The sequence below is a fragment of the Saccostrea cucullata genome, unplaced genomic scaffold, assembly GCF_032062105.1.
Source record: "Saccostrea cucullata isolate Sc308-1 unplaced genomic scaffold, CSIRO_AGI_Scuc_v1 ctg5821, whole genome shotgun sequence".
Taxonomy (NCBI): Eukaryota; Metazoa; Mollusca; class Bivalvia; order Ostreida; family Ostreidae; genus Saccostrea; species Saccostrea cuccullata.
Window position 1 is genome coordinate 3103 of NW_026929286.1, and position 13661 is coordinate 16763.

General features: G+C 33.0%; 1 protein-coding gene across 1 annotated transcript; it reads right to left on the bottom strand.

The window, feature by feature from the left end:
• Positions 1–961: 961 nt before the first annotated feature.
• On the bottom strand, positions 962–13318 carry LOC134280324 (activating signal cointegrator 1-like). The gene is made up of 12 exons (XM_062762741.1): positions 13242–13318; positions 11631–11775; positions 10755–10868; positions 10437–10518; positions 10159–10277; positions 5917–6065; positions 4330–4660; positions 3841–4016; positions 3428–3549; positions 2113–2210; positions 1661–1757; positions 962–1282 (listed from the first exon to the last, which is right to left on the bottom strand). Exons 1-12 carry the CDS (start codon positions 13316–13318, stop codon positions 1233–1235), a joined length of 1560 nt encoding a protein of 519 aa, XP_062618725.1. The 3' UTR covers positions 962–1232.
• Positions 13319–13661: the final 343 nt, after the last annotated feature.

A 13661-nucleotide genomic window follows, 5' to 3' on the forward strand; every position in this document is an offset into this window, starting at 1 on the left:
ATGCAAAAAAAGTCTAACATTTCAAATGTTATGCTGAGCGGGCATAAAAAAAATCGATGTTGGACCACTGAGTGAGATGTTGGACCGCTCAAAGAGATGTTGGACCGCTTAGGTCACAGAATGGGCAGAGCTAAATCTCATTTTCATTCGTTGGTGTTCTAAAGTAACGGACCTGAGGTTACATCAGGGAAGACAGTACAAAATACATGTATGTCAAAAATAAAATAAAATGAAAGGTATATACAACTTTTATTGACTAAGTTCTCGGGCAAAATGCGTTTTGTTGACTCTCAAACCAAACTGTCTGCCTTCGGCCTAATGGCCTCAGGCAGACAGTTTGGTTCTTGGGTCCAACAAAACGCATGTTGCCCTCGAACTCAGTCAATAGATGTATATTGTCGCCAGCAACAAGATGCACTGTAAAATTTTGCAGCTGGCAACAACTTATGTAGATGTATCACAATATGTGCTGTGAGGGTATGTACACATTGGAGCTAATGACAATATGTAAATGACATTGTGATTTAACGGAACCATCTTGACAATAACAGTCTGCACAAGAATTCAAGACCGCCCTCAACAGGATCTGTCAATAACACCAACATCGCCTCTCACCCGGTCGCATTAAATCCAGAATTGATTACCATGACATACATGTACAGATACAGACAAAGATAGAGATGTAAATCAATAAACTGCACACTTTTTTCAATGGGGCCACTGTAGCTCTCTGGTCAGTCAAAATATTTTTTTTGTAGAGCTACACCTACGCAGCTATTTAAAGTTGTGATAAAAGAGTCTCCCATAATTTAATATGACTGGATTGGAGTTTTCTCCAACTCGTGTTTTCTGCCCCTGCAGAATGATCTGATAAAGCTGTTAACAGAGTCAGTGAATGCATTATTAATTTAAAAATTTATTTTTCTCTTGAAACAATTCAATGAACATTTCATAACATCTTCTAATAACATTATAACCAAAACAAGCATTATTTTGTATTCCCTACACTTAACAAGTATTGGCAGAAGTCGAATGTAGAAATGATTGAAAGAAATGATAGATCTCAACACATTCATGTAGATATTTGAACATCTGGTTTTAAGCATTGCACAATCACCGATGATGACCTTTTCTTAAGAGCTGGGCTGTTCATGCATTAAAAATAAAATCACATTGTTTAAATCCCATGTTAAATCATACAAAAGAGAAATCCTTCTAAGGTCCCACCATTTTCACCTCAGTCCCTTTTTAGCGGCTTGTAGTATATGGTTCTCAAGCTTGTCTGTGGAAAAAATATTAATAAAGAATAAAATGCGAGAATTAAGCAAAAAAATATTATTTAAGAACAAAATTTTTTGGCATTTCCTGTAAGCATGGTAAGTAGTGAGACTATAAAAAAACATTCCTATTATAATAGGAATTTCAAGAGCTTTTAGAAGTAGCTGCAATAATGTAGCCCTCTCTGATTTTTTTATCTGATATTTTCTCTTCCCCCTCCCAAAAGAAAAGGCCAGGGAGAGGCCTACATTATTGCAGCTATTTAGAAGCAACCTTTATAATATGGTCAGTCTTATTGTACTGGAATTATGGAATACAGATTTTAACTGTACCTTTAAGTATAAATACATTCTTTAAAACACTAAAATAAGAGAGTACTTACATATCTTGTGCTTTCCTTTGATGGGGAATTTCACAACCAGTTCTTGAGGGTTTTCACAAATGAACACAAAAGGAGATACTGATTCACCGTCTGGAAACTACAGTGAAAAAATATTTATCTACCATTTCCAAGATATCATAAATTCATAATATACATGTACATCACTTATATTAAAATATATCTTCATATCAATGATCAAGATCTCAAACTTTGTCAAGCTCTGAATCTTTTAACAAACTTTAAGGATTTTTTTTGTTGGACTATCCAATGTCCAATCTTTAACAAACTTAAAGGAATTATTTTATTGCACTAACCAATGTCCAAATATTTATAAAATTTAGAATTGAACATTGCAGTGCTACTCTAAATTTGGAGTTTAACTTCATGATTAATAAACATTTTAAAAAACAATCATATGAAACATAATCGGTGTATTCCTAATTGGTTCTCACCTTTTCCCTATATTGATCTTGTGGTAGACAATCCATTAAATCCACACATCCTAATAAACAACCCACAGGGTAGTGTGTGGGACATTGAAGATTGGGATCTGAAACATAAGAGTTCACATTTTATACACAATGTACATGTTTCTCCTTCTGCAATTCTTCTCTGTTATAAAAAAAAATGAACATTTTTCTCCTACTGAAATTTACCTCCATAGTTTTTAAATTTTTGCTTTAAAACACCTTTTTTCTTTTTTTCACATAAAATAATAAAAAGAACCTTAGAATAAAATTCTTGTAAATCCATATATTAACTCAATTATTGACACTTTTTGATTAGCAAGTAGAAACTAACTTCTACTGAATGTTCAGTAATAAACACAAATTGGAAGTGGTAACTGTTACCTCTATATAGTAACTGCAGACTAACTATTTTTGATGGCAATTTATAATTTATATTCACAATTTGTCATGTTGAAAATTGCTTGTACTTCCTTTGCAATGTTATTTCTACATCTAACCTTTAGTTTCTTGAGGTTTTTGAAATACTAATTTTAAAATAGGTATTTTTACAGTTCATCTTGCCAAAGTATTTCAAGAACTCAGTTTTGTACAGGTATTTAAAGATCTCACCTTTTTACAGGTATTTAAAGATCTCATCTTTGAACAGGTACACAGGTATTTTAAGAACTCATCTTTGAACAGGTATTAAATATGTCTCTCTTTTTAATATACTGGTATTTCTAAGACTCACTTTTATACAGGTATTTATAAGACTCACCTTCATACAGGTATTTCTAAGACTCACCTTTATACAGGTATTTATAAGACTCACCTTTATACAGGTATCTATAAGACTCACCTTTATACAGGTATTTATAAGACTCACCTTTATACAGGTATTTATGAGACTCACCTTCATACAGGTATTTATAAGACTCACCTTTATACAGGTATTTACAAGACACACCTTTATACAGGTATCTATAAGACTCACCTTTATACAGGTATTTCTAAGACTCACCTTCATACAGGTATTTCTAAGACTCACCTTCATACAGGTATTTCTAAGACTCACCTTTATATAGGTATCTATAAGACTCACCTTCATACAGGTATTTCTAAGACTCACCTTTATACAGGTATTTCTAAGACTCACCTTTATACAGGTATTTATAAGACTCACCTTTATACAGGTATCTATAAGACTCACCTTCATACAGGTATTTCTAAGACTCACCTTTATACAGGTATCTATAGGACTCACCTTTATATAGGTATCTATAAGACTTACCTTTATATAGGTATCTATAAGACTCACCTTTATACAGGTATCTGTAGGTCTGCTCCACGTCAGCCACTTCCTGCGGTGATGGAGCCTTGGCGGTGGCAGCTATCCACAATCTACCGCGGTGGGCTGTGTACCACGTTCTACCCTCATGGCTAATGACAAAACAAATAGAGTAACTTTGTTATCCTGGTAATTTTTCCCATTACAAAGATTATGTAGCATACAGTTTCCTTGGGTATTGCATCAAATGAATAAACTAAATTGAGAAAAAAACTTCTCATTGTGCTACAATTTGATATTTCAAGGGCAAAACAAAAAATAGATGGCTGGGACCCCAAAATCACTTTGACATATCCATGGTATTTCAGCCATCAAGGTTCAAGATAATAAAAATAAACTGTTTATAGAAATTTCTTATATTAATGATAAAGCCTGGTGGTTACCATTTGATGCCCTTGACCAGCAGTGAGGCCCAGGGTTGGTGCATGCTCAGACACACGCCCTCGTCGGACATCTCCTGTAGCTCCCTGTCCTGGAGCCTGAGCCCCTCCCTCCTTAAATCCCCCTCCTTTCTGTGGGGTCTTTCTACAGTGTGGTCCTCTGAACTGGTTGGTATAAACTGAAAAGCAGAGTGACATCAAATCAAAATTAAGATACATTGAACTTGGCCAAGTGCTTTTTTCACCTAAATATCAAAAGTTTTCTGGAAAATTTTCGTAAATTCTATAAAAAAAAAATTGGACACTTTCGGAGAGAAACATAGTCAAAAAAAGATCTTTTTTAGTGAGAGCAGAATCTTGTTCATTTCTTCACGATATTGGTAAGACCTTCAAGCCCTTATCCCAAAATAATTCTATATAAGAGCTTACTTAACAACTGCTTATACATCAATCAGGAGGACTACAACTAGTTAAAAGGGACATTAAACCTACCTTAGGACATGGCACATTAATGGTGGGATTAACTAGGTCGGGAAGATCTTCTTGCGATGGTGGAGGAACTTTCTTTTTCACACCGAAGTGGATTTCCTGGATGACATCATCATTGACGTCATACATATTCATTCCAGCTGAATCGTTCTCCTCTATCACGCGACGGCCTGCGAAGTCTAGCGTCACTTTCCTGTCCTTCCATGATGCATGTCGCTGGGCCCTTAATTCTTCCTCTCTCTTCTTTAATTTTGACCTCTCTGCATTACTCAACCAGCGATTGTCCGTCGAGAAATAGTCCGACTCATCGTCTATAACTTGTGTTCTTCTGACACTGTTTGATAAAAAAAATTGTTGTAAACCAAAGTCTTTAAACAAAAAATCTCACTGCAGTGCCTGGTATTCCAATCTTTAAAATAAATCTTTATACTCATTAAGTCATTAAAAACAAGAGATGTTTGTAAAACACTTATGCACCCCTCCCCCCCAAAATTGGAATTTTTCTATGTCCAAAAGGGTATAACTCTGTGAGAAATTGCACGATTGTACCCAAAACAAAACTTGACCTAGATATTTGTCTGATATATCTGTAACAGTATACTAAATTTCATTTCAATATGTGCAACCTCTGCGAAGAAAATGAACGGAAACTGCAAATAATAGGAATTTTTCTAAGTCCAAAGGGCATAACTCTGTCAAAAATGGTGCAGGGGTTCAAAAATCCTCAAGCCCGACGTCCCGGACTAACAAAATCCGGATCCGGACTCGGCATTTAGAATTCGCCAAAGTCCTGGGACTTGGCTATGTTTCTTGTTTATCTTTTTTTATAAGTTAAAAAAATGATCGTAAAGCTAAAAATAAAGCAAATTCTCAAATGTATTAAGTAAAAATGTGGGTTTGTGGGCGTTAAAATACCCATAAAACATTACGAACGTTTCGAAAATACAATCCGTCTTTTTATTTTCCGTTGCGGTTAGACTCTTGCTTTTACGCAATTCCTCATGTTTCCTCTTATATGACAAACGGCAATGAGTTTGTTAAATTTCGGTTTTAGCTGTGACTTACAGCACATTCTAATTTCTACTTATTGTAACAGATGGTTTATTCAGTAGTGAGTATTTGTAAAAGTTATTGTAATGTACAAGTAATCTATCAGTCTGGTATTGTGTTGAAATACTCATGTATGACTATATGACAGTTTATGGAGGAAAAATAAAACATATATTAATACATATAGTCTTTATTTATTCAATGCAACAAATGAAAATAAATTATAAGTTACATAAATTTAATTATGTATAGGTATATATGGACTCTGAAATTTCTTCCTCGGACTTGCCTAAAATTTACTCCTCAAGTCCTGGACTTGACCATGACAAAAAAAATTTTGAACCCCTGTGGTGCAATCATATCCAAAATAAAATTTGACCTCGACATTCATCTGACATATCTGTATACCAAATTTCATTTCAGTATGTGCAATGGTTGTGAAGAAAATGAACGGAAACTAAGTGGACCGACAGACAGCAGCCAAGCAATTATGCCCTCCCTTCTTTCCATGGTAAAATTTTACAATTTGAACAGAAAAACCTTGTTTTGTCAAACTCCAGTAATTTGTTTTTGTGTTGTATGGCTTTTTCATAGTCATCCCTGCTCTTGTCTTTCATCAGTCTCTCTCGTAACTGCTCGCTCTTCTTAGATCCACGAGCCAACACTTCCTGTTCTTCTTTTGTACAAACCTGACAAAATTTCTACATCTATTTCTCTCTATACACTAAATACATTATTTTTCCTATGTATGCATGTATAAATTTAACCCTGGAATTTACTATTTAGCATTGGATTTTCTGGAATGTAACTTGGCTATATAAATGTATGTTTTGCTTTTTTCCCATGAAACGAGCCGTTCCAAGCAAAAACCCCCCTTATGTAATCTGACAGAATTTTACGTCACAATAGAAAAAGCCACGTCATTGTTTTGCAACAAAAACTCTGATCAAAATATTATTGAGCACTGACTGCGTCCCAACTACATGCTTTGTTTTACGTCACAGAATTTTCTCTGCTGTGCTTTCTGCATATTTTCTTTCATGACTAAATGTGTATTGTCTATTTTATAAAATATCTGACTCTGATTGTTGTCAAACTACATGTGTATTATACATTAAAATAATACATAAAATTTGTCAACACTTCCACGTTTATTCTGTTCCATGTACAATAATAAGTTTTCAGTTAAACTAAATAATACATGCAACTGTTGATTAAAATTCAGATTTACGACTCTTTCTATTCAACAACGACAAAAAAATTACATGCAATGATGATATTGAGTGTAAAAAATATTTATAAAAAGGAAGGAAGAGTAGTTTGAAATGTTTTTTAATCCGAAGTCTTGGCGAAGATTGATTTGATTTAATCATATGTCAAGAAAACTGCACAGGAATTAACACCAATCAAAACTAAATGACAGAATTGTTAAACCACACCAATGCCAGATCTAAATCCGGGGTATTTTTTTTTTTCATTTATTGTAGACTCAGAACCTCCTAGAAGAAAAGTGACACTAGTTCAGCTAATAAAGCTACATTAATTGAATAGACGTACATCCGACATTCTCCTTTTTTGTTGTGTGTTGAAAAGATCGATAACTTGTTAATACTGTTGTAACCCCCCCCCCCCTCCCACCACCACCACCAAAAAAATATTATAATAATATATGTAATAAAGCATATATAGAAATAAATACATACATGTATATCTTTTTATAAAATTTGGAAGTTACCGTATTTGACAAGCACACGTGCATTATTTATTTCACATTCAGAAAAAAAATGCAACCCCCCCCCAGATCTGTTTTTTTATGTGCATGATTGTATTAAATCACAATATTTGTTCACCTGAGTGTAAATCGAGTGAAAATAAAATGCATTTCCAAAATATTTTATTCAGTTTGGATTTTCCTGATCTACCTTTTAATCTAACGTAGCAAGAAGTAAATGCATGTTCGTAATTTTCACCAGGAAGATCATATCTTGGAAAATCAGAGAGCTATAGGAGTATTTATCATATTATAAACACTTTTGTTGAATGATTTGAAAACGTTCTGACATGTTTTTTTTAAACGTATGTTCATGGGAAAATATTTAAGCGTTATCATTTTAGTAGACCTGGACCAAGACAACTCTTTGACATTGTAGATGCAAATGTGAAAAAAAGAGAAATAATAGTAAAGTTTATTTTGTCAATATATTGAGATTCCATCAGGAGACAATAAAATGATGAAAATCGTTGTATAAAAATGCAGTTTTTAATTTGCTGTTCAATTTATTATCCTTAAACAAAACGTATGTAATAATAAATGATACAGAGTCTCGGTTTAAAGTGCTTAATGAAAGATACAAACAAATCATTAAATGAATGATGAATGATGCAAAGTATACATAATTGTGTTTGTCTGAAAAGCTCCTAAATTGTTTGCATGTCATTTAGCATTGTGATGATATAGGCCTATATCTTATTACTTTCCATGTTTTCGAGCGGTCACCCATCCTAGGGTTAAACAGGCTCGCCGTTGCTTAACTTGCCTGAAATAAAGACTAAGAGAGAGACTCGACCGCATCACTAAAAAAGCTAGCTCACCAGCAAGGAAGTATACATGTAAGTTCCCTATACTAGTATACTGTCCGCTACAGATGTCAAACTCAAAAGTCGGATATATCTTGTATAAAAAAAGGTTTCTAGATAACTTCAGAAATATCTTGTATAAAAAAAGGTTTCTAAATAACTTGTCCTCTTTTATCCTTAGCAGTCAAACTTAAGGTGATGATCCTTTCTCAATGTTTAAATTTAAACAGGTTGAATGTTTATATGTTGTTAAACTTCCATCTCGAGAATTTTTTAACTCAAAAGGAGACGCCACCACTTGCCCTATAACCGACACTCAGGGCCTTTGAGCAGTGAGGGATCTTTTTCGTGCCAGCACTTACTGCGACACGGGACCGCTGTTGATACAGACTCATCCGAAGTAACCTACTTAACTCGCCCCACCCCCCACCCCCACCCCCCCACACTTTCAGAACACGTGGACTCCTTGTAAGTTGGTAAGGATGGTCAGATGTTCGAATATTTGATGTTAATGTAGTGACAGAGAATGGCCAGCATTCCTCCCTTTTCTGCACACAATGGAACTTCTTTGTATGTGTGTAAAATGTTGTGTAGACTGGGATAGAATATATATTAGTAATATATGAGAAGCATTTTATTCGAAAGGCAGTCTAATGTGCAGATTTCGCACGTGAAACATGTTCTCTTTTCTATAAAATTTCTTTATGTGTTTATTTTACTATGAAGACCGTAATCAAATGTTGTACATTTGTGTCTGTATGGTACGAGGACTTTAAAAGCTGCTCTAAATAGGCCCCTGACTTACACGTTTTTCTTTGTCTCTAAAATATATTTTTTTTGCTTTTGACTAAATGGTACATTTTCAGAGGATCTTCATGATATATAAGTGTTGACCTGTGAAACTTGCCTCATAACAACCTGTTGTTTTGTTGTTGTTTTTTTTTAAACTGTGACACGTATGTTTTTTTAACTTCAGATTGGATCATAAAACTGACTTAAATATTGAGAAACTTTAAGTCTAACTTTCACTTTCATAGATCTATGCGTAAAGCACAAAAGGATCGACATTCATAATTTTGTTTGGCAATCTTCTATACATTAATTACATTAGGCTACATGTACGTGATTGTACTGTAAAAAATATACATTTTTTTTAAAAAGCTGATTCATATATATGCCTTACCCTTTTTTGCAGTTTTTCAGGTCATGTTTTTATCATTTATTTCATAATTTGAAATCTGAAAAGTATACATTTTAACTATTCATAAATTACAAATTTAACATGTATATATCTAGTCTAATTTGCCTTTATACTAGTACTTACATATTTATTCTTTCATAGCCCCCTCCCCCTCCCCCTTTCCTTCTAACATTCTTTAACAAATGAGGACATAATTAAGCAAAGAAAATGCATTTGTAGTTGAGTTTAGAAAAAAGGATAAATGGTACTCATCATTTACATTGAAATACCATACTTTACAAAATCCTTACGTCGTGTAAGCGCAAGCCCCTGCCCCTTAATGCTGTCTCTTGATCGGTGTTTTGAAGGCAAAGATTGGACATGTAACATTAATAATCCAAAAAATGAATTAATGGGAACTAAAATATTCTTTGTTGATGCTGGATTTGAAAGATTTGGGCGGAACTTAAGCGGTAAAATTGAAAGTGAATTTTTCTTAATAAAAGACCCATCAATTATTTGTGATATTTTCTCTAAGTCAGCGAATCATAAGACTATTTGAACTCCATTGACATATTTTTAATAGATATCAGAAAAGAATGAACTGAACTTTTTCATAAAAAAGAAAAAAAAATGTTTTACAACAAATTAAGCACATATTTAAGTCAGAACGGCAATACAGTACCGAGTTATTGCGTATAAGTAATTCATGTTTTTATTACGTCGCTATAACGTCGACGTCGCTACAAGAGAAAATTTTATAAAATATGACGTCAGCCATATAAACGATGCATACTTTGAATACCTGTAAATCCGTAACGGAGCAAGATACACCTGTAATATTTACAGGTTAAATTTACCTAAGGTTCTACATCATTTTTCAAGAAAAAAGTCATTTTCGAAAATTTTTGACATAAGGGGGGTTTTTGCTTGGAACGGCTCAAATAAGATCTCTTTAAATCTTAAATTCATTGAAAATTTTGCAAATAAAATTTTTAAAGTTCCCACATCCCACCATTGCTTACCAGCTTGCCGCAGAATAAACATGGACCAGACCCTTCCTGCTCACAAACAATTCGCCCACAATGGACACAGTTGGAGATAAGCTTATGTTTTGTGGCTTGACATTCACATGGGTGACGTCCTATACATAACAGAAGCACGAGTTTACATCATGAAGAACTTTCTGTATTTTGTGATGAACTATGCCTCTTTACAAGAACATTGCAACACATTTATAAAATTTAGTTGGGTTGGGGTATTTTTCATGTTTAGTTTGAAAGCTAGGAAACCTCATGCCTACCTGCTAGTTTTATCACAGACTTAGCTTGTCCTTCCTGACTGAATAATGGAATAAACTTTGTCTTCTTTGTCTCCTGCTGTGGCTAAGGATATATTAAACATTTTTAAAATTACAAAGACTGCATGCATGTGTACCAGTATTCTTAATTTTTGGCAAAACTTTATATCAACATAAAATCCAACTTTTTTTATCTTTTGATGACAATGTTGACCAATTTTATCATTATATTATTTATTCCATATGCAAACCTCAGTTTCCTCAAAGCAAAAATTCAGTATGACAATTTTTGCTGTATCATAAATCTAAACACAAACACACCTGCTCTGCCTTAGCAGATTCGTTCTGTTTTCCTGTTGACTGACTGCTCTTTGAGGACTTGTTTGATTTTTTGCCACTGATATACACTTCCTCTTGATCAGATTTACGATAAACCTAGAAAAAATTATTTTACATTAATTTCTACTGTATATGGATGGTTTTAATACTTTTACATTTTCTGGTGTAGAACTCTATAAAAACCAATTAGTTATAGTGAAGACTGTATTGACAGTACAAAAATGTACTGAAAAACACAAACAAAAATGTTGCAAATAAATTAGGGAATATCTGTCTTCGCATTGTTATTTGCAACTTTTAATGCTGATTTAATAGCCCAAACTGAGATTTACCAACAATGTGTAGGTGTTTAACTGCCTAGAAAAAAAGTGCAATAGATATTCAAAATGCATTTTATAAAACAGTACTTTATATAGGTAGTTTTTTCTTTTCCAATCTAATCAAAATTAGATATTAGATCCTTTTGTATACTCCCTACATTAACATCTAAGAACATCCCATAGAGGGTCACATCAGAGTTCAAACTCTATCAACCAATCAAATTGTCTCCTGCAAAATCATCGTATATTGTTGTAGCGAATAAGTCTAGAGTTCTTCCGAATTTAACCTCTGACGTGACCCTCTGTGGGATGTTGTAAGATGCTAGTGTAGCGAGTATACGAGTGGATCTAACATCTAATTTTAATTAGATTGTTTCTTTTCTGCCTTTTTTTTTGCTTACAAATACAGATTTCTCATCTACAAAACCAATGTCTTGTACAATTGTCTATAAGAACATAAATGATTGGTCAATATTTCTTATTTTTTTAAGCCATATCAGTAGTATATGTGCTGTAAGTAAAAAATCCTAGTACTCACTGTAATGTTGTCTGGCTGTTTTTCCTGAGGTTTCCATTTCTGTATTAATTGACTGATGAAGGTCGTGACCCGGGGATCAGATCCATCTAACAATTCCAGCATGTACGCCTGAATCTCTGTCGCATCTCCAATACTCAATATATACCTGCAAGCAAATGTTCTATGAATATACCCGGTACACATTTTCTTTGTGATTTTTAAGAAATTTGAAATTTCTCAGTATTTTTTCAAAATACTTCAATTAAATTAAACATAAAAGAAAAGTCTCTTTATTATGTAATTGCAATGCAATTTAATTCTTTTTTTTTGTAAAAGTTTACAATTAATTCATGCTTTGTTTTCAAATCTACAAACATGACAATAATACTAATCTGTGGACAGGACATAAAACATGGACTCCTGGAAATTCCAGAGGTAAGATCAAAAGCTCAAGGGCTATAAAACTTTGACGAGCTCACCTTTAAAATGTCTCACTTTAATGAAAGGAATATACTTATTTAGCAGAAAAGTGATACTGATATCAGAAGTTAGCTCATTTAAGTTTTATGACCCTGGGCCAGGTTCATAGGATGAGCAAAGATTGCATATGCTTTGCTTCAGTGGCCAGCATCATTAAAGAGGCAATATTATCATTTTTTAAAGGATGTGCATATTTTTTAAATAGTGCTTCAATACAGTTCTGATAGAGATTATTAATTAATATTGAAACAGTATTACTATATATGGCACATTTACAATATGAGACATGATTCATTATATTTATCATAATTTATGGCAAGTTAAGAATTAGTACTCTAAATATCTTATTGCTTTTTTTCCATTCGTTATTTTCTTTGCTTGATTTTGTTTACCTTTACAACAATTTTTAATTTTAAACCACTTTCAAATTGAAAATATTGTATCGATTACTGTTTATTAAAATTTACCTTTTAGTACTTTACAATATACTCACCAAGTTTGTTAACAATAACATAAATTCTTTTGAAACTTTTATTTTATTTATATTTATTTGCCTTTGGTTTCTCTTTTCAGCTTGCTAATTAACACATTAAGTAAACCATAAACGCCCACTCTTTTCCGACTATTGAAGATCAAAAGTGAAAGTAATGAAAAAAAATCTTTCCCTCTTGAGCCTTGAGAATATTTTATATCAATTATTTTTCTTCGTGATATATTTGTAACAAAAAGATAAAAGGAATAATTAATGTATTCATTACCGAGTCAATCATTAAAGTTTTTGTTTTATTTGATCTAAAAATTCAGTAGAGTAATCTCATAGTCATGCAGCTGTCATATACTAGGCTATAGTACACCCAAACGAGCAAGCACGCATACACCCAATGAACCTAAAAGTTTGTGAAGATGTTTATGTTGACATATTGAAGCAATGGGTCTTGATTCACAAACAAAAGTTTTTTTTATGTCATTTAAAGATTTTCACTGTCAAGCTCTTATTAATAAGATGCTGACTCAGCCAAGTGAAAACAGCTGGAGATTGCACAACGACATGTATCAAAGTGTAATTTCCTGCTGTAACGCGCAATAATTTTAGTTTAAAGTGTATCAAAATTAAAGTATTGACAGTTTCAAATCGTCTTTCATACAACATACTTGGCATTATCCTCTGACGCCGGCAAACCAAGCTTTGATAGTTCATCACACATCCATCTCTCCACTGAAGTCGCCATTTTTAAAATTGTAATGTATGAACCGGAAAGGTATAATGCCCTGATAGTATAATGCCCTGATTGACCTGATTACACATATATATTGAAATAAAGAGTTTTTATGTGCATAAACAATGTTATTTTTAATGGAAATTGTGAATATCATCATTTTCTATAAGAATCATGAAGAAATTTCAAAATAAAATATTTTTATTAAGTTTTGTTTGACAGAGAAAATTGACAGGGGTATAATGTCCTGATTTCAGGGTATAATGACCTGATTACCTGATAAAATGAAAACCTATAATAAAAGCAATTTTTCGTAATATTTGTTTCATTTTTCAAACCTAATTTATTTTCAGTA